The 18,764-nt window shown below is 41.3% G+C and overlaps 1 protein-coding gene across 1 annotated transcript in view; it reads left to right on the top strand.

Moving 5' to 3' along the window:
* The window catches only part of HAO1 (hydroxyacid oxidase 1), a 197,053-nt gene that overhangs the window by 145,542 nt on the left and 32,747 nt on the right, over window positions 1-18,764 (top strand). Inside the window, exon 4 of the mRNA XM_085612643.1 lies at window positions 6,073-6,248. Coding sequence (XP_085468769.1) covers window positions 6,073-6,248 — 176 coding nt within the window. The remainder of the gene's footprint in view (window positions 1-6,072; window positions 6,249-18,764) is intronic.

Below are 18,764 nucleotides of genomic sequence, written 5' to 3'. Positions count from 1 at the left end.
AAATCAACACCAGTGAAGAGAATATCAAGGTCACATACGAGATCAGTTGTGATCGAGTAATATTCCTGGATACAGAAATTTACAGAAAAGAAAATCAGATTCATACGACTCTCCATCGAAAAAGTACAGCAACCAATGCCACCCTAGAAGCCACCAGTTTCCATTAACAATCATGGATATCAAGTATCCCATATGGGGAATTCCTCAGAATAAGAAGAATATGTAGTGAGGAGGAGGAGTGGCAGAGACATGGCAAAATAACTACGGACAGATTCCAAAACAGAAAATATAATCAAAAGTTGTAAAAAGATGTCGGCAAAAAATGAATGCAAAGTCATGTGATGAATGTCTGACTCTAAGGAAAGAAAAGGATAAAGAGACAACAGACTCCGAACCCAAAAGGCTGATTATGGACTACGCACATTAGAACAAAGAGATAACCAAAATCCTGAAAAAGAATTGGAGAATTCTACAACTGGACGACACGTGGGGAAATTAGTTGGAAAACATCCAACAATCACCTATTGAAGGGCAAAAAACATAAAAGATCAACTAATACATAGCCATTTTAAAGGAAAAAAGAAAGACAAGTCATGGCTAAGCACCAAAGGATTTATAAAGTGCCATACCTGCCAGGTCTGTCAGATAGCCAAGCCAACCAAGGAAATTAAATTAGCCAATAACAAAATCTGGGAAATAAAAGAATTAATAACATGTAAAACGCAATTAACCATGTACGTAACAGAATGCCCATGTCAACTGAAATATGTGGGCAGTTCATTCTGTTCATTAACGAAACGAGTAATGGTACATGTCAGAGCCACAACAAATAAAGACAGATCAAATGCTATAGCTAAACATATGGAGCAGTACCACCAAAGTGATTGGAAGAGTCAAAAGTCCTATGGAATTGAAACAGTACCAATGAATTAATGTGGGGGAAATTGGGAAAAAACTCCTGCGTCAAAAGGAATCGCGACATATCCTTAATTTACGAACGTTAACACCACACGGCCTTAACCAATCGGAAGAACTGTGCATTCATTTATAAATTTGATATTGATTTCCATTGTAAAGGACATAAATCAAAGAAGAAAACAAAGATATATAAAAGAAATTGAAAACAGAAACAAAAATCCATAGAATCCAGAAAAAGATATCAAAGCTAAAGAAATTTGAATAAATGAACAGAATATACCCCATTGCGAGAAAAGCTGATGTATATAAAAATGAAAAAATATTTTTTTTTAGAAAGAACATTACAAGACCCACTGGAGGGAATATATTGAAGGTGGTGATACTGAACTTTTAAATGGACTGATTAAAACATCGAAAGTAAGCATATGGGGAAACTTGAAAATTGAAAATTTTAAATCCCTTTTTAATTCACTTTTTCACAAACTTTTTCACTTTTTTGTTTTTTGGCACTTAATAGTTAAAATGCCATGAAAATTAGATGTTTATTTCACTAAAAAAAAGGAAAGAAACAAAAAAATGTATGACACTACAACTCCCATAACTCATAGGGGCACTTGTGATCACAAACAGGAAGTGGTGTAAGTGAAGTTTAAAAATATTTAAACAGTGCTCACAAGTATATGCCTGAGATCGTGAACAAGGTCTTGTTGCCTGTGTTCCCGTTTGATGTAAAGGAGAAAATAAACGTAAAATTGCAAAATTCTGCAGGAGTGCAACCCGCTTTGTCCTTTCCTGCCAGGAAAGGATTGTGAAGCGATTTTGAGCGTTGTGGTTCTGCCGCGGGGTTACGCACCCATGAGGAGCGCTGCCACAACCCGACAAGGTTGAACCAATTTGGAGGAGGGATATATATATATATATATAGTGTGTGTGTGTGTGTGTTCGTGTGTGTATCTCCTATTATTTGTTTGTGATATTTTTCCAAAATATTACCCAGACTATGCTGTGCTAGCTTTTTTCCAAACGTATGATTCACATAGGTATGCAAATGTGTTACTTACATGGATGTGGTGTTTTTGGTGGTCAGGAGTTTATCAAAGAATCAGTGCATGTGTAGCACACTTTTTAGGACTGAGCTTGTATGGTACAGAAGCAAGACTGCTTTAAATAATTTTAACATTTTTCCTAAAAGCATGTAAATGATATGTACTGCCACCACATCATCAACAAAATATGTAATGCATCATACACTGTTCCCACAAATTTAAAGTGCGCTGACACACACCCATCAATTTGAATATCATTGGCAAGATTTGCTTCACCCTTTCTCAGGTCACCTGCCTGCTCACCATCCTCCCCTCAATCACCATAGCTCCATCACACTGTCCCATAAAATGTTTCCTGCACACAACAATCGATACAACAAGCATCCGCAACTAAATATGATAAACTACCATTCACATGCTGCCACCTACTGTGCTTTCACAGCCCTCATAGAGCAACAGTCTCACTTTAGTGATGGCACTCTCACACCCGTCACCGACTAGCAGTCACACAGTACCAGAATAATGCTCTCACAGGCTAGGTCATGACTGAAAGTGCCACTTCAGAGATTGGTGAGATTGCATGTGTGAGATTATGCATTTAAAAGTAGGTGAATGCAAGAATGAGTAGATAGATAGATAGATAGATAGATAGATAGATAGATAGATAGATAGATAGATAGATAGATAGATAGATAGATAGATAGATAGATAGATAGATAGATAGATAGATAGATAGATAGATAGATAGATAGATAGATAGATAGATAGATAGATAGATAGATAGATAGATAGATACAAAGATGAGTGTCATAGTGCCTCGATCATAGATGAATAGACGGATGTATTACTGACTGCGACCATTCAGCCACATACAGTTATAAGACAGATCTATGGTTTTCCCAATGCTAGCTCAAAACAAGCATTGGCATAGCCAATAGGTCTAGCCTTTGGGACCTTATAAGTGTTTAGCCATGCAACAGTTGCATAACTAAATACTTATAAGGTCCCATAAGTGACACCTATTGGCTATGCAAAGTGGCCGTGTGGCCGCGAAAGTGAAAGTGTTCGCGATCAAACATCAAAGCGGCCGTGCGTGCGGCCGCAAAAGTTAAGGTAATCGCGGTAAAGCGCGATGCGCGTGCCCGCGCCCATGCACTGTAGCTCTAGGCTGGCCTGGTAGCACTTTGGAGCCCTCTCAATAAGTCTCGCCAGACCAGCGCATGCGCTGGGTCAGGCGAGACCTAAAAAGCCAGTTCTGTTGGTTTTGTCAATGGTTGTTTATTTGGCACGCGATCCTATAAAGACTGCAGCTTCCGATTTGGCCTGAAAACTCCTATCAGTGGTGCAATCCTGCAATGAGAGACGGGATTTCAAAAGATTTAACTTTGTTCGGTTCCTTTTTAGAATGAATAGATTTGAATATCCGTCTGTTTTGACTTCCCCGAAATGCCGTTCTCTAAACTGGGTCTAATAACAAAATGTTTTTCTTGTGCGAGGCTTGTTTTATATCCTGGACCCCTCCAAGTGGAAGTGCAAATAAGGAAACCCCGTCCCTTACGGGAACCGCTCTGAATGACCGCCATTTCAAACGGGTATCAAGCTATCTGATAACTTGTTCTTGGCCCCGAACTCTCAGCTAAGTTTTACGATAGCAACAAGGTGCTATGAACAGAAACTCATCTGAAGGCGACTTTCATTCATTCATGTGCTGATCTGTGTTTCCCCATCCAAGAGCTACACCGTGTATTTACATAATGTTTCCGTGTTACTGTTTTTCCGCCATCTCCCCACAAGCAAGGCTCAGATCTATCAGGGAAAGCTGGGCAGGCAGGCCGCCCTTTGGGCAATGTTGGTTCTATCATGCAGCGCATACAGCAGATAAGAATGTTCCTCTCAACCCCCAAATTGCTCTATTAAAAAAGAATGTCCAGTCATAAATTGTAGATAATGGGCACTTGTGAAACATGTGTAGCATAAATAACTTCTGAATATTCTGAAGCTTGAAATGCTGTAATCAGGGATTCCTGAAGCGCACCAGCTTTTAAAGTCACTTGAACGTAAACAGAGAATTTTTCGGTTCATTCATCCGACCAGTCAAAGAAACAGTGAAAGGTAAAAAAAAGACCAATCACCTACAAAGTAAATATGCGAATGATGAAGGTATTAGTGCACCAAAGTTGAACTTAGGCAGGCAACCACCTTACTTTATGGGAGTAAACTCACATCTGATCTTTCAAAAACATCACTTTAGACTCATACATTGATTTGCTTATATGTAATACTGCATTATGATATAGCACTATTGCTAGGCGCCCCCTGACGACATCCCAGAGCAGGAATGCTTGCTTAGGTGAAGAACCACAAAAACTCGACATTTTGGAAAGCACACTTGCTCACTGTATAGGGTTGAGGATTTACCCCTGCCATTGGAACAGACGTAAATCACTTTCAAGTTGGGAATAAGAAGGGATTTCCCCACTGGAAACAATATTTTCACTGCAGAAAATCAAAAACTTATCAAGTGAACTTGGGTGGCACATCTGTGTACATGTAAAGCTGATTTTCCACGGCAGTCTTTTGGAATCCATAAGAACACATTTCCACCGTATGATTACGAGTTGGTTCAAGCTAAAACAGAACGTCGTATAGCACATGGTGGAAACAATTGTGGACCAAACCAAAGCGATGAAAAAACTGGCCCTCCGAAAAGCAGGTTTGAGAAGAGGCTTCTACAGTTACCTAGATGCTTCCCAGAAAAGGACTTGAAGTTGGACATCAGCTTCAAACCCATGCAGCAGCAGATGCAGAATGGCCCCTTTAAAATATGTCAGCCTTCTGGACACACAATGATTGACAAGTCTGTAGAGCGCATGCGGGTATGGACAGGTGATGCCAAATCACACATACATGGAATACTGAAGCCAAAAATATAGGCCTCGAAATAACTCGAAGTATCACTCAAAATACGTAAGCTGAGTTAACCTGGGTCCATGTTTAAATGATTTAAAAACGAAAAATAGATTTCTGACTTAGGTCCATGAGGCTGACTTGCAGGGACTTGACAAGTACAGTGCTTGAAAATAAGTGTGCATGTTCAACGTTTCACCCATCTCAGAACCTTAGTTTATAAAGCTAAGAAATCCTATAAATGAAGAATCTATGGTCGTACAAGTAAGGTCAATCAAAAGTAATGGTCTACTAGCTGGTTGAAAGTAGGGCTGTCTGAAATTGTAATTACAACAGAAAACTTTATAAAATGCACACATTTTGCATTACACAGAGGGCACAAAATTCAAAGAATTTCACAGGTGTACACGTTGATTTCCTATTTTAGCCAAATAACGACCTGTAGCCGATTGGGTTGAGCAGAAAATGTCTTGTGGAAGACAAGTAGTAGGAGTTCGTGACTCACAATAATAGCATTTTTGAAGAGAATGCCAGGGAAAAAGCGACAAAGTCTCTGCCAAACAAAGAGTCACTCTATAAATTCTTGACAGAAATCAAGCAATGTTCTAGGCAAGCTCTAAAACCTACCCATAAGCCTCCCACAGATTGTGAATGTTGAGACAACAAAAAATGAACTAGAGTCTCTTGGTGGGGGAAGGCCACAGGCATGCAGGACTGCAGCAAACATTTTAGTAATATAATTTGAAACTTTCTATGGTCACATATTCTTTGTATTTTATAAGTAACTTTGTGGTCTCTTTTCAAATTGCCAATGAATTATTCTTGTAAAATTCTCTCAAGCTTTTTAAGGACAGGTGAGACAGATCATTGTGAGTACATGTCGTCACGTCTATTTTATCACAGCATCTTACAGAGTAATGTACAAATGCTTTAAAACGTTTATCTATGCAGTAAAACTTTCATAATTCATGCATTCTATTTTTATGAAACCTGCTTTTGTACGTCTATGTGTTAAAAGCAAAAAAAAGCCGAAATGGTTTAAATGCATTTCAAAGTTCTAATTCCGTCGATTCCATATGACTATTCTGGGCCTGGGATGCAATTTTTCGGTTTCTTATGCATTTCATAGACTTGCTATTTTGGTAAATGCGAGCTCTTAAACAATGAAAATAAACAATATAATCTGTATTTGTACTTATAGAATGAAAAATTTTCAGACATCAGACTTAGCATTTGCTTCTGAGAAAGGCTATGGAGAAGATAGTGGCCTTGCTGTATATGTTGCTAAGGCAATCGATCCATCAATCAAGTGGGAAGACATTGGATGGCTACGAGGATTGACTTCACTTCCAATTGTTGCCAAAGGGATTTTGAGAGGTTTGTCTTGTAACCTTTAAGCATTTCATGCCTAAATGTGTACCGTTCTAAAGATGATTCATTATTTGCAGAAGTAATGTGGTTCACAGCTGTGAATTGCAACCCTACAACCATGGACCTGAGTCAAATTCAATATCCTACAATCAATTGTAGAAGTAATTATAGACATACAGCCTTTCCATCATGCCATGGTGCTTGCACAATTTGCCAGACTGCCAGCAATACTCCTATTTTGGTAGCCATTTTTCAGCGCTGTCTACTGTACTTCTCTCTTTCCCCTTGAGTTAGCCATGACTAAGATCATCTCCAGCTCTGTTTAGTTGCTTAGAACACATCATCACAGGGCCAACAAATCTTATGAGCGAGGCACTGTATTTAGCCACTCTGGCTGGAAGGGACATAGAACAGCTGGAATTAAGTTATTATTCAGAAATCAGGAGTGCTTTACCACACACAGTTTCTTACACTGGAATGAATTGTGTGCTGTGACCAAAGAATGGGTGTAGGTACCTGAGAAACTAGCTGAATGTGTATGACAGCATCCTCAAGCTGCATTTTGTCTACCCATCATAGGCCCACTTTCTAAATAAGCATGGCAGAAATAATATGCACTTTGGACCTACGAGTGAAGTGTCTGCATTGTCATTCTCCCCTTCTGCGTATAGTAAACCCATGAGTACAATAAGCCTGTACAATATCACTTCGGCTTGTGTGCTTTGGAGGGCTTTCAGACTTTCCAATAAGCTAATGGTAAAGTTGGGCTGATCTATTTATTAGCCAGCACAAAGGAAACACTGAGTGGAGGAAGACATTTTCCAGTCAATTCTGTATTTTCTGCTGCTAGGTATGCACATCTTCTCATCTTCCGTGGACACTCATTTTCTATTTATGTGTACTTGTTCTTTTCTTGGTTTGGAACTGTGGCTTTTTATAAGCACTAAATTGTGCCCCAAGATGATTTCAAATACCATACCATATAATGGAAGTGTAACAAATTCCTATCCACCATTCCAAACATGATGGACACTTATTCCCACGACTCTACAAAGAGTAGGGGAAAACGATTAAACTAAATTCAGGAGCCACTGCAAACTTTTGTTTTAAAATATGCAACTCAATTGTGCTGAAATTGGCTTGCTGTTTCAAATAGAAATAATGAATTCCATTTAACCTTTGAGATGTGGATATTCTTAGTAGTCCATATTTTGCATGCTATCTAAAATTAATCTACTCTAATCCATCAAAATGATACTGCTGGTGATAAAATAATTGTTTGATACAGAAGAAGGGATAGCAAGCTTATTAATAATAGCATTTAATAGAGCAGTGATTTTTCAGTCATATGTATTTATGCATGATTATAAAATGAACATCAGAACAATGTAACTAATGTCTAAAACACACAGAAGAATGTGGTTAAAAAATGCTTACTTTTGCTAATGTTGGCTTTATGTCTGTCCAGTAAGAGTTTGAAGGGACAGGGGATGTCAGAACCTTGTTCTGAGGACTGCAGGGCAAGCGGGAGCTACTGGGCCCAACCATGGGAGCACAGGTCATTTACTCCTGATATCAGGGGGCCTGATCTACAATAAATAATGAGCTTCAGTGCTTGACACTCAGTGGTAGCACGGGGGGGGGGGGGGGGGGTAAACACAGACTCACAACTCAAAATCCGATCAGCAGCAATAACAAATGATTGTCCAGTCAAATTTTTGATTTTATGGAGAAAGAAGTATTTATATACGAACCCAAAGTAAAATACAGCATTCACAAACAATACACACACTCCCCTGAGGCCAGAGCTCTAGTAGTTTATAGGCAGGTCCCTGACTCCCACTCCCCTCCAGCTGGTGGTAGTGGTTATACCCCATTCATATAGACAACATTCAGGTTAAGCCCCACTGTTATTATGTCTCTCTGGGTCCTACTCCAACTCTCTGTTAAAATCAATAGTGTTTCAGCATCGAAATCCTAGATGGCTGACAAGTTCCCATTGGGCTGCCTGGCCCCTAAGTCAGTCGTACTCGCACAAGCAGGATCTGAATGACTGGAGACTCAGAGCGTGCCCTCCCCCATGTGCAGATGCTGGAGCAGCAGCAGCGGTCTCCAGCAAGTTCTTCACACACAGCCTTGGAGGGGCAGCAGTTGGGTGCCCTGAAGTTTCTTACATGTGGTCATGCTGTGGCAGCAGCAGGGGAGTCCTTGATGCTCCTCCAATGTTGGTAAGATTCTTGGGATTCTTCCCACAAGTGGGGGGAAGGGTGACATTCCAGATACTGGTCCTCAGTCAATGTGTGGACCCTCCTCCTTTCACAGCTTGACTGGCTGCTTGAAAGTTGACCATTTTGGGGGCCTCAAGCTCCTCTTCTTAGAGTTAATTTTCAGACACCAAATGTGATTTTGAGTCTGAGTCTTTAAAGTTTGTGTTGGAGTATTTTTAATTTAGAAATTCCCTCTCCTGTGCCCTGTCCTTCCTACAGAAAGCAGTCTGTCACAACAGGAGTGACTCCAAATCTGAAAGCACACAACACAGGCCATCAGAGTGACTAAAGGTTGGCACCTATATGTCAGTCACAGTGATATGTGTATCATGAGGTTACCCTAGCACCTAATCCCAACTCGTTATGATTTTCTTATGAGCCCCATCTCCTTCCAGAGATGTGTCCAGGCCCCTTCTCAGTGAGCTCTCTGTCAATCAAAGAGCACCCTTTGGAGTACACTGAATAGCCTAGCCCTCCCTTCCTCCAGTGTGTCCCTCCCAGCTCACGATGATGCAACAATCCACAAATCTATCTTGGGAGGAATAACTTTGCCTCCTAGTGTTTCTCCACGTAGCCCTGGGTCTCCCAAAATGGAAACCAGAATCTTCCATTTATTGAAGCATTCACATGCACACATACATGCAGCACATGCATGTAACACACACACACACACTGCACAGCACTACATCTTTCATATATTGTATCATTCACAAGCACACATACACCCAGCACACGCTCTGCACAGCACTGCACCATCCCTGCATTGCTGTATTTACAGGCACACATACCTCCAGCACATGTATAACACACACACTGTGCAGCACTACAGATCAATCCATTGTAGGTCAAGGGTGAGTTAAGCACACAGAAGTGGAATTATAATTGAGTCGATAGGATTAACTCGAGTGACAGGTAAGAAGGCCTGTTCACTCCTACATCTCTACATGGTATGCTGCCACTATCATATTCGTACTGCATAACTCCTGGCAAAACTGTCATGATTATGAAAGAAGTGATTTGAGAGGCCTCTCCTGGTCCAAGAAGACCGACATTTGTGAGACAGGCCTATGTCATGGCACACACACAATGATCCGTGTTCTCCCTTGGCAACACAAATCTGCATCAAGGATCTAGATATCTTTACAGTTGGGGCATGCAGGGCAGGGTTGCACATCCATCACCATGCAAGGTCTTTTCTGTCCCCAGAGGAGGTGCTACCCCTGGTCTCAGGACTGAAAGGCAGCAGAAGGATCAGAAAGTAACTATATTAGGCTTTGATTAAGAGCTCCTCAGAGGATCTGGCGTTATTCATCACCACTGGTGAATTTCGATATTTCTGGGTTTAGCCTTCACCAGGTGCAATAAAGAGCAATAACTATGAATTTTCCCCTAATAATGGGGCATAACATGCACTTTTGGTGTTCTTCATGTCAAACTCTGCCTCTTCCGTTATTTACCAGGTATTATTCCCCAATAATTTCAGCATTTTAGAGGTTATGAGCTTTACTGCGACACTTGCAATTGTAGCACAGTTGGTTGCACTGGAGCAACATTTTAAGAAGTCACTCTTAGCCAAGTTCGAAGAGCTCTGATTCTGGCTATGTAGGAATGGGGTTGAAACCCAGGAATAAGGTACTTACCAGGTGCGGTAGATATCTGCTAATTTGAGTTCTGTAGGATACAATGAAGTATAAATTGCTCATTCAGTATTTATTGCATTGGAATTCTTAAGTTTTGACTTTTTTACTGTACCCTCACCGGCCACAAATTTCAGCATGTTTGATCTTTCAAAATCTGCATAGAGATAACAGAAGGGTGAGCTAATCATTGCAGAAAATCATCACACAATTGTGAATTCAGATAGATTAGCACACATAATTTAACTCCAAAGTCAGAATCAGAGGTCTGTTTACATTTTCTCTTATATCTGTATTTCCTTATACCCCACAGCATCAAATAGGCTCTTTTGTGAGACTAGGAGTGAAACAACGGGTTTAAGAGTCACAGTTCAACGCAAAATTTGTCATTTCTATGTCACATGCAGGGCTCCAGAACTGCTATTTTTATAACAGTGTTCATGACCGAGTCTGTTGTCTGGTTACTTTGGATATGATGCCATATGTCAGTTATGGCATTCCGTCTTGTCTTATAGAACCAGAAGTCTTTGTTGTTCGGATTGCAATGCTGGAAATGTCAGTGTGCACCTAAGCAAAGCGATCCAGTGTATGAAAGAGGGCTGGATTGGTGGGAACCACAAGTTTGTGGTGGATCATGAGCACATTTTTAAATGGCAGCTATAAATTAGGCCAGGGCCTGTGTTTCTCATTGAGCCGCGGGGGTGCAGCGGGCGTGTGCACCCTCTTTGAGTGTCCCTGGGGCACATTGGTATTTCAGAAGGGGCTGCAGATGCTTGTGCATCCCCTTCTGTAATTTAGATAGCACTGGCACACATGTTCCACCAGCACTATCATGCAAGGGCATTCCCTCACTTGCATGGCCCGATGCAAATGAGGGAATCATTTTTCCTCTGCACCAGCACTGTATTACGGTTGTGGGCATAGAGGAAACTTGCCTTTAAGAGACGCACTGAAAGTGCGCCACAAAAAGGTGCACCTCTTAAAGCCAGCCCTCTGTTGGGGTCCCATGAACCCCCCAAACATCCCACTGCAGGCGGGTGCAGTCACTCATAACACCCATCTGCAAGGGAATCTCTAACTCCGTTAAAAGTGCAGGTGGGTTGCTGTCTGCAGAGTGAAACACATAAGAGCTTTTAAGTAGCTGCTCAGCATTTCACTTGAATGCATGGCCTGAGTGCAGCATGAGTTCTCGGCTGCCCTAGGGGCATTGCATTCATTCTAATATAGTGCTCTTTCCTTATTTGTACCTGGCGCACCTTCTGAAAGGTGGGCCATGGTGTAAACATGGAAAGTGCGCAATATCCATAATACAGCCCCAGATAGTCAATGTGTAACCATGAATTTTAACAGATTCACAATAATATCTTTAAATCCATTCAATTGGACCATTCTGTACTAAAGACATTTTAAGTGCTGGGACTCAACATGTTTACGATTCAAAAGGATTTACGTTCCTTTCCACTGATTCTTGCTCATTCCTTACAAATTAGGTGTATGAATTTATTAACTGTATAATTTATTAAAATCATTACAGTAAAAGCAATCGACCTATTAAAAGCTAAAACAGTGATAAAAACTTCAATTCATGGTAAAATTACCGGAATTACCCCAAATATGGCAGAAACGTAGAGCTTGGTTCAGAAAGTGACCTTTTTTTAAATGGTGTAAATCCTTTCAGTAGTTTTTGAGAATTTGAAAAAATAAGAGTCAAAAAATTAATTTCCCATAGGAAACTTTGTGCAAGGCTACAGCCGAAACTACTGAACGGAATTACCCCAAATTTGGCAGAAAGGTAGAGCTTGGTTCAGAAAGCGACCTTTTTTTTAAATGGTGTGAATCCGTTCAGTGGTTGCTGAGAAATTAGAAAAATAAAATATTCGATATCTGGGCAGAGCCTGAGTCCCGTGCACGAGCTTCACTGTGATTGGCTGCCAACACTCCAAACCAGGCAGTGTTGGCAGCCACCTCGTAGCTCGGTAGAAGAGAGTCACTAGAAAACAGAGAAACAAAGCTAGAAAACAAGAGAAGGGGACAGGGTAGAAACTCCCTGACCCCCTAGGCCTGCTCAGGGGGTCCCAGAAGGACCACAGGGCCCAAAAAAGCAGTAAAAAAAAAAATTATCGGCGCAATTTGCTCTGAGGTCGCGGGTTCCCGTGTTTTATTTTAATGAGGCCCCCGGGTGGGCTAGGTCCCGGGGGCATTTCTTAAAAAATAATAGCGGGGGCTCGCTGGGGCTGTGGGGGCCCGCTGGGGTCCCAGCAGCCCAGGGGCTTCACTCATGTTGGGAGGGGGGTTGCGCGGCCCCTCTCCTGGAGCCCTTCATGTGCTTTTAACTTTGGCGTTGTTTGACGAATCTTTACAAAATTTTGCAAAATGTTTCTCTTTTTCAATCAGCTCCTATCTTGAATGTTTGGGGGTGATTGGTCAAGGGGGGGCTGAGAAAAAAGGGGAATCCCAAAATGTGTTTTCTCAATGCATTTTCCATAGGAAACTTTAGAGAAGGTTGCAGGTCAAACTGCTGAACGGAATTAGGGCAAATTTGTCAGGGAGAAAGGTTGTGGTTCAGAAAGCGTGCTTTTGTTGAAATGGTGTACATCCGTTCAGTAGTTTTTGAGAAATATCAAATTTTATAGATATCGATATTTGAGAATTCTGACATCTGAGGGGTTACGAGCACAAGCTCGCAGCTAATTGGCTGTGAACGGTTGAAACTAGGAAGTGTTGGCAAGCATTTTGTGACTTCGTCCGTCAGCTCTCATTTCTCTGTGTAGAAGTCATCGGGTGTGTAGTTTTACCTCTACGAGGAAACACTGGTATCTGTGTAAGGTTGCGGCTATGCTTTTAGAAGCCAGTCAGTTGGCTCGGAGCTCTGTGAGTCAGTCTGTCGGCATGCCCTCTACACTACCTAACACCACTGCACTACCTAACTAAACACTAAACCACTACTGCCAGCATGGCCCCCTACACCACAGATACACCACTGCACTACCTTAAACCCTAAAATACTACCCACAACATGACCTCCTACACTACCGAAACACCACTGCGCTACCCTAAACCCTAAAACACTACACTACATCCAGCACAACCCCTACACTACACAAACACCACTGCACTACCCTAAACCCTAAAACACTACCCCCAGCACGACTCCCTACACTACACAATCACCACTGCACTACCCTAAACCCTAAATCAACCCCCAGCATGACTCCCTACACTACCCAAACATCACTACACTATTTTAAACCCTAAATCTACCACCAGCACGACCCCTATACTATCCAAACACCACTGCACTACCCTAGACCCTAAAACACTACCGCCAGCGCTACCCCCTACCCTACCAATACACCACTGCACTACCTTAAACCCCAAAACACGACCCCCTACTCTACACAAACAACACTGCACTTCCCTAAACCCTAAATCTACCCCCAGCATGACTCCCTACACTACCCAAACATCACTACACTATTGTAAACCCTAAATCTACCCCCAGCACAACCCCCTATACTATCCAAACACCACTGCACTACCCTACACGCTAAATGACTACCACCAGCACGACTCCCTACAGTACCCAAACGCCACTGCTCTATCCTAAACCCTAAAAGACTACCCCAGCACAACCCCCTACAGTACCCAAACACCACTGTACTACCCTAAACCCCCAAACACCACTGTACTACCCTAAACCATAAAACACTACCAGTTTGTTTGCTCACAGCTCTGCGTTTGCGAGCCGACGGCCTGTAGCTGTCTCTGTGCGAGCTGAGCCCACGGGCTGCAGCTCTCCCTCTGCGAGGCTGCTCAACGGCCTGCAGGTCTCCGTGTGCAAGCCAGATCACAGCTGTCACTCTGTGAACCGATATTGGGAATATAAGGTGGCTCTAAAAAGAGCCTTTGTGTTTATTAGTTGGAGTTACATATAAGTGCTGATGCACGGTTTCAGGTTATTCAGAAAAACTCGATTTCCCTGATCTGTGAAGTGTACTCCATCACTTCTGTAGATATCACCTATATCAAAATGTATGTTGTTGTTGTAGATCGACCCCATTCTATGGTCTCTGAGGTATGCAGACACATCAATTGTCTAAAGGTGTCATTCATTAGCATTTCCAAACCTACCCCAGTCAATGTGCCTATGTCATTACAACCACAGTGCACAATCATGAGGTCAGGTTGTTGGAGATGCAAACAGGTTATAACCAAAGGGAGCAATTGGTGCCAATTCAATCCTCTCTGTTCAAACCATTTAATGTCCACATTTTGTAAACCTAGGTCTAAGTCAATACATGTCTGTTCTGCATACCTCTTGCACCAGAAAACATAGCTATATCCTACGATCCACACTAGCATTTTGAAGGTATAGCTGGAAGCTATGGATAGATTTCTGTAGCTTATGCAGTCCGTTCGTAGAATAAGAGATATGGTTAAAGATGGGGAACTACTTTTTTTTCTCATACAAAACGATAGCTGATTGGGAGATGAAAAGCATTGTTTACTGAAAAGTAGGGTGCATATTAGTTTGTCGAAAAGCATCTTTGTCGTTGGTTAATAAAAATCAGTTTGAACGTGGAGTACATATGATAGGATAAAATTTGCTCAGTTCAACCACACATGCTACTTGCATTTGGAAGGCACTGTTCGAACTTAAAACAATGGTGAACTTTTAACCTGCAGGTGCGTTAAATGTTCAAGAAAATGTTGCAAAAAAATATCTCTAGGTTTTAAAAAAATATGAACTTTTAACCTGCACGTGTCGTAGAATGTTCGAGAAAGTGTGTTGCTAGAATACGTTGAACTTCTCACCTGTATGTGCTCTTAAAGCTTTAAAAAACTGTTTATATGGAAAGTTAAAAAATAACCAATAGAGAGAAGTTTTGCCATTTGAAAAAAAACAAGGAACTATTCTGATTCGTTCTTTACATGTATTTATGTGTGGAGCAACAGGGAAATTGTGCCATTGCTGGTTTCATTCTTGATGAGAGCGGTGCATTACATGTACTTTGTGACAAAGAAAGAATTGCATGCATTTGTGACATTTGGAATCTGCATACCAACTACGAATGTAAGTTAAATTATGCTCAGTGTGGACATAGTGGGGAAGGGCTAAGAGTAGAAAATTCATGTGTTATTAACTTAACAGAGATGGAACAAAAATCAGAAATGTTATGTGGACAATTTGTGGTATTTTGTAGGGGTGGGCGGAATTTGCGGAATTAACCTTCGCAAATTATCGCGAGAATGTTTAAAATTATCGCAAACAAGCAGAAATATCGCGAAGATGCGGAAGTTTTTTTCCGGCATGTTCGCGAGATTTTCTGCATGGTTGCGGGTCGCCAACTTACCCATGTGGTTGCTTGCGGGCGCGGCCATCTTGTTTTGAGTTGTTCTCGCGGTGCATGATCGCGAGAAGAAAGACGTGATCGCGCGACGCATGACGTCACTGCGGGCGCGAACTGTCGCGAGACAGCGCAAATGGCTAAAAACAATACAACATCTCATGGAGAACGCGACCGGATCAAGAAAACTTGTCGGCGAACGCAGGGATTCAGGTAAGGCGATCGCGCGCGCGCGAGAATGTATCATTTTACAGCGCGAGCAAGAAACAAATTATCGCCAAGCTGCGGAAACCGGAATTTTTGACATTTTCGCGCTCTCCGCGGAACGCAAAAATGTCAAATTATCGCAATTTCCGCGAACGGAACGAAATTTTTGCCCAGGCCTAGTATTTTGTTATAGTCATATATTACCAAGTCTGAGAAGACAGGATTGAAAGAAATGTGGGAGGAAATTTCACAGGAGAAGACACTTAGCAAAAAATTGTACAGCTTCAGCTTGAAGATCTTTCACATCGAGAAATAAGATCCTACAAATGTTCGGATCGATTGACATCTGCAAGTTTATATTCAAAGTCAAGAGGAATCATCTGGATAAATCTAGGCCTTGCTGCTGCACGAAATCGAGTTTTGAAATCTGTACAAGAAATTGAATACTTGGCACTGAATGAACCAGAAAGTACAGATATTCTGAAATCAAATATGTTGGATACATACTATCCAAATAGAAGTCCATACCTGGAAAACATATGTCTATATGAAATACTACAACATTATAGTTTTAAAAAAATGCTACAGAAAAAACAAATGAAGGAAAATAAGCTATAAATGGATCTGAAGGATGTTTGATAAAGCATGACAAAGGAAATTTGATAAATCACAGGAAATTAAGTTGTGATACTCCAGATAAAAGAGAGTTTTTCCATTTAGCTCTTCTGCAACTCTTCAAACCTTGGCGGACTGAAATGTAATTGCTTAGAGATTTTGACTGCTATGAAGATTCTTTCAATGCATGTAAAAATAGCATTGAATGTACAATTTTTCAAATTATCTACAAATGTTGAACAAAGAGATTAATCAAGTAAGAACTATTGCAGCTGAAATTGCTAGAGTTAGTTCTCAAGATAGTCAGAGTTCTGCTCCACAAAGTCAAGATCCACTAGGAGAAGCCATACTTGAAAATGAAGCGGCAATAGCAATGAGTGAAGTGGAAATGGTGATGCAGCAAGCACAACAGAAGAATATTGATTTGGAAAATTTGGAGGAACGTTTGAATACGGAACAGAAAGAAATATATCACCAAGTTACACAACAGATACAACATGGATTACTGCATGAAAAGAATGATTGCCAATGTAAATCATTTAGACCTATTCTTATGTACATCAGTGGACAAGCTGGAATGGGGAAATTTTCTTGATTAAATGTTTGTCAAGTTATCTACAGAAAACAAATGATTCACATTCATCTTGTGTTGTAACTGCTCCAACTGGGTTAGCAGCACACAACATTAAAGGGATTACATTACATTGTCTAATTATGTTACCAGTAGAACATGAAAATAAGTTGGAATACCACAAGCTATCTGGAGAAGCTTGTTTTGAAGTTTCAAGAGAGCTGAAGAAAATGAAACTTCTAGTAATTGATGAAGTAAGCATGGTCTCAAACTTAATGCTTGCATTTGTACATTTGAGGATGCAGCAGATTTTAAAATCAAATTACAATGTTTTATTTGGAGGAAAACATGTAATTGTATTTGGTGATCTACTACAACTCACACCTGTGAAAGGCTAACCAGTTTTTAAAACCCTTCTTCATGAAGACACTAAAAGATCTTTGGGAAGTGTTGGAAATTCATTGCTTGAAATTGAATGGTAATAAGACCGATGTGCTTGTGATAGGGAAGGCTCCATCAGTGTGGTCATCAGCTTGGTGGCCACAGACTCTGGGACCCACCCCCACACCCTGTGAACAGGCTAAGAACCTTGGGGTAAGGCTGGATACCAAGCTCTCGTTTGGCGGGTGGCAGGCACTTGTTTTGGAGTCCTGCGGGGCCTACGGAAAACCCTGGATGTGCTGCCTATTGCAGCCAGGAAAACCATGGTGCATGCCCTGGTGACATCGCGCCTGGACTATGGTTATGTACTGTATCTGGGTGCTACCGCTAAATGCGGGCAGAGACTCCAAGGTATCCAGAACGCAGCTGCGCGTTTGGTTCTTATGCTCCTGAGGAGAGCCTCTTATAAGAGGGCACTTGCTTCCCTTCACTGGTTGCCAATCAGGGAGAGAGTTCTGTTCAAGGCGCTGTGCGTCTGCCACCGGATTATACATAGGACAGGCCCCTCCTACTTGTTCACTCTACTTACACCCTACTCACCAACCCGGCAACTCAGATCGAGCGGGACGGGTCAGGTGTGTGTTCCTACCATCAAAAGAGCAAGTATGGGTGGCTGCTCCTTTCGTTATGTGGCAGCACAGCAGTGGAACAGCAGTGGAACAAACTCCCTCTGAACCTCCGGTTGGAGGTTTCGGAGGCTATTTTTCGTAAAAAACAAAAATCTTATTTCTTTCCCTCCGCATAGTCTCCCTTCCAGGGTAGGGCTTTCTGGCTGCCGAGGGCAGATTGCACCGCAGCGCGGGGACACACTAGTTTAGTGTAACCAGGCGCTTTATAAGTGGGATTATTTTTCTTATAACTATTATAATGTGAACATTTGGAGTTATTTTGAATAAAAGGAACTTATAGGCTTGGGCTAAAATTCCGTTCCGCTCGCGGAAATTGCTAATAGTTAGTGCAGGCAACTATAACTCACGTGACCGCAATCCTCTGCTGATGACGTCAGATATTACATCACTGTATTTAGACACCTATTTACCCATGTCTTCTTCCATTAATCTTTAGCTATACATATATTACAAATATTTATTTTTCAGAAAGACACATATGTAATCAGTGATGTAATATCTGACGTCATCAGCAGAGGATTGCGGTCGCGTGAGTTATAGTTGCCTGCACTAACTATAACGGGGGAATTTCATTGGTTTTTTACGAGGAAAATGTCCAGCTAACTATAACATGTGTGAAACCTATGTTTTTTAAAGTGAATTTGCAAGGTTTTTTAAATGCTAATTCCTAACTATAACGTGTGTGAAACCTATGGTTTTTTAAGTGAATTTGTACGTTTTTTTAAATGCTAAGTTATGTATTTATTAATATTATTTTTTTTTCAGGTTTTTCACCGTGCGCGCACCGTGCACGCATGGTGCGCTTCG

This window comes from Triturus cristatus, chromosome 6 (genome assembly GCF_964204655.1).
Source record: "Triturus cristatus chromosome 6, aTriCri1.1, whole genome shotgun sequence".
Taxonomy (NCBI): Eukaryota; Metazoa; Chordata; class Amphibia; order Caudata; family Salamandridae; genus Triturus; species Triturus cristatus.
Note: the sequence above shows the minus strand (reverse complement) of the source record. Positions and strands in the feature narration are given on the sequence as shown.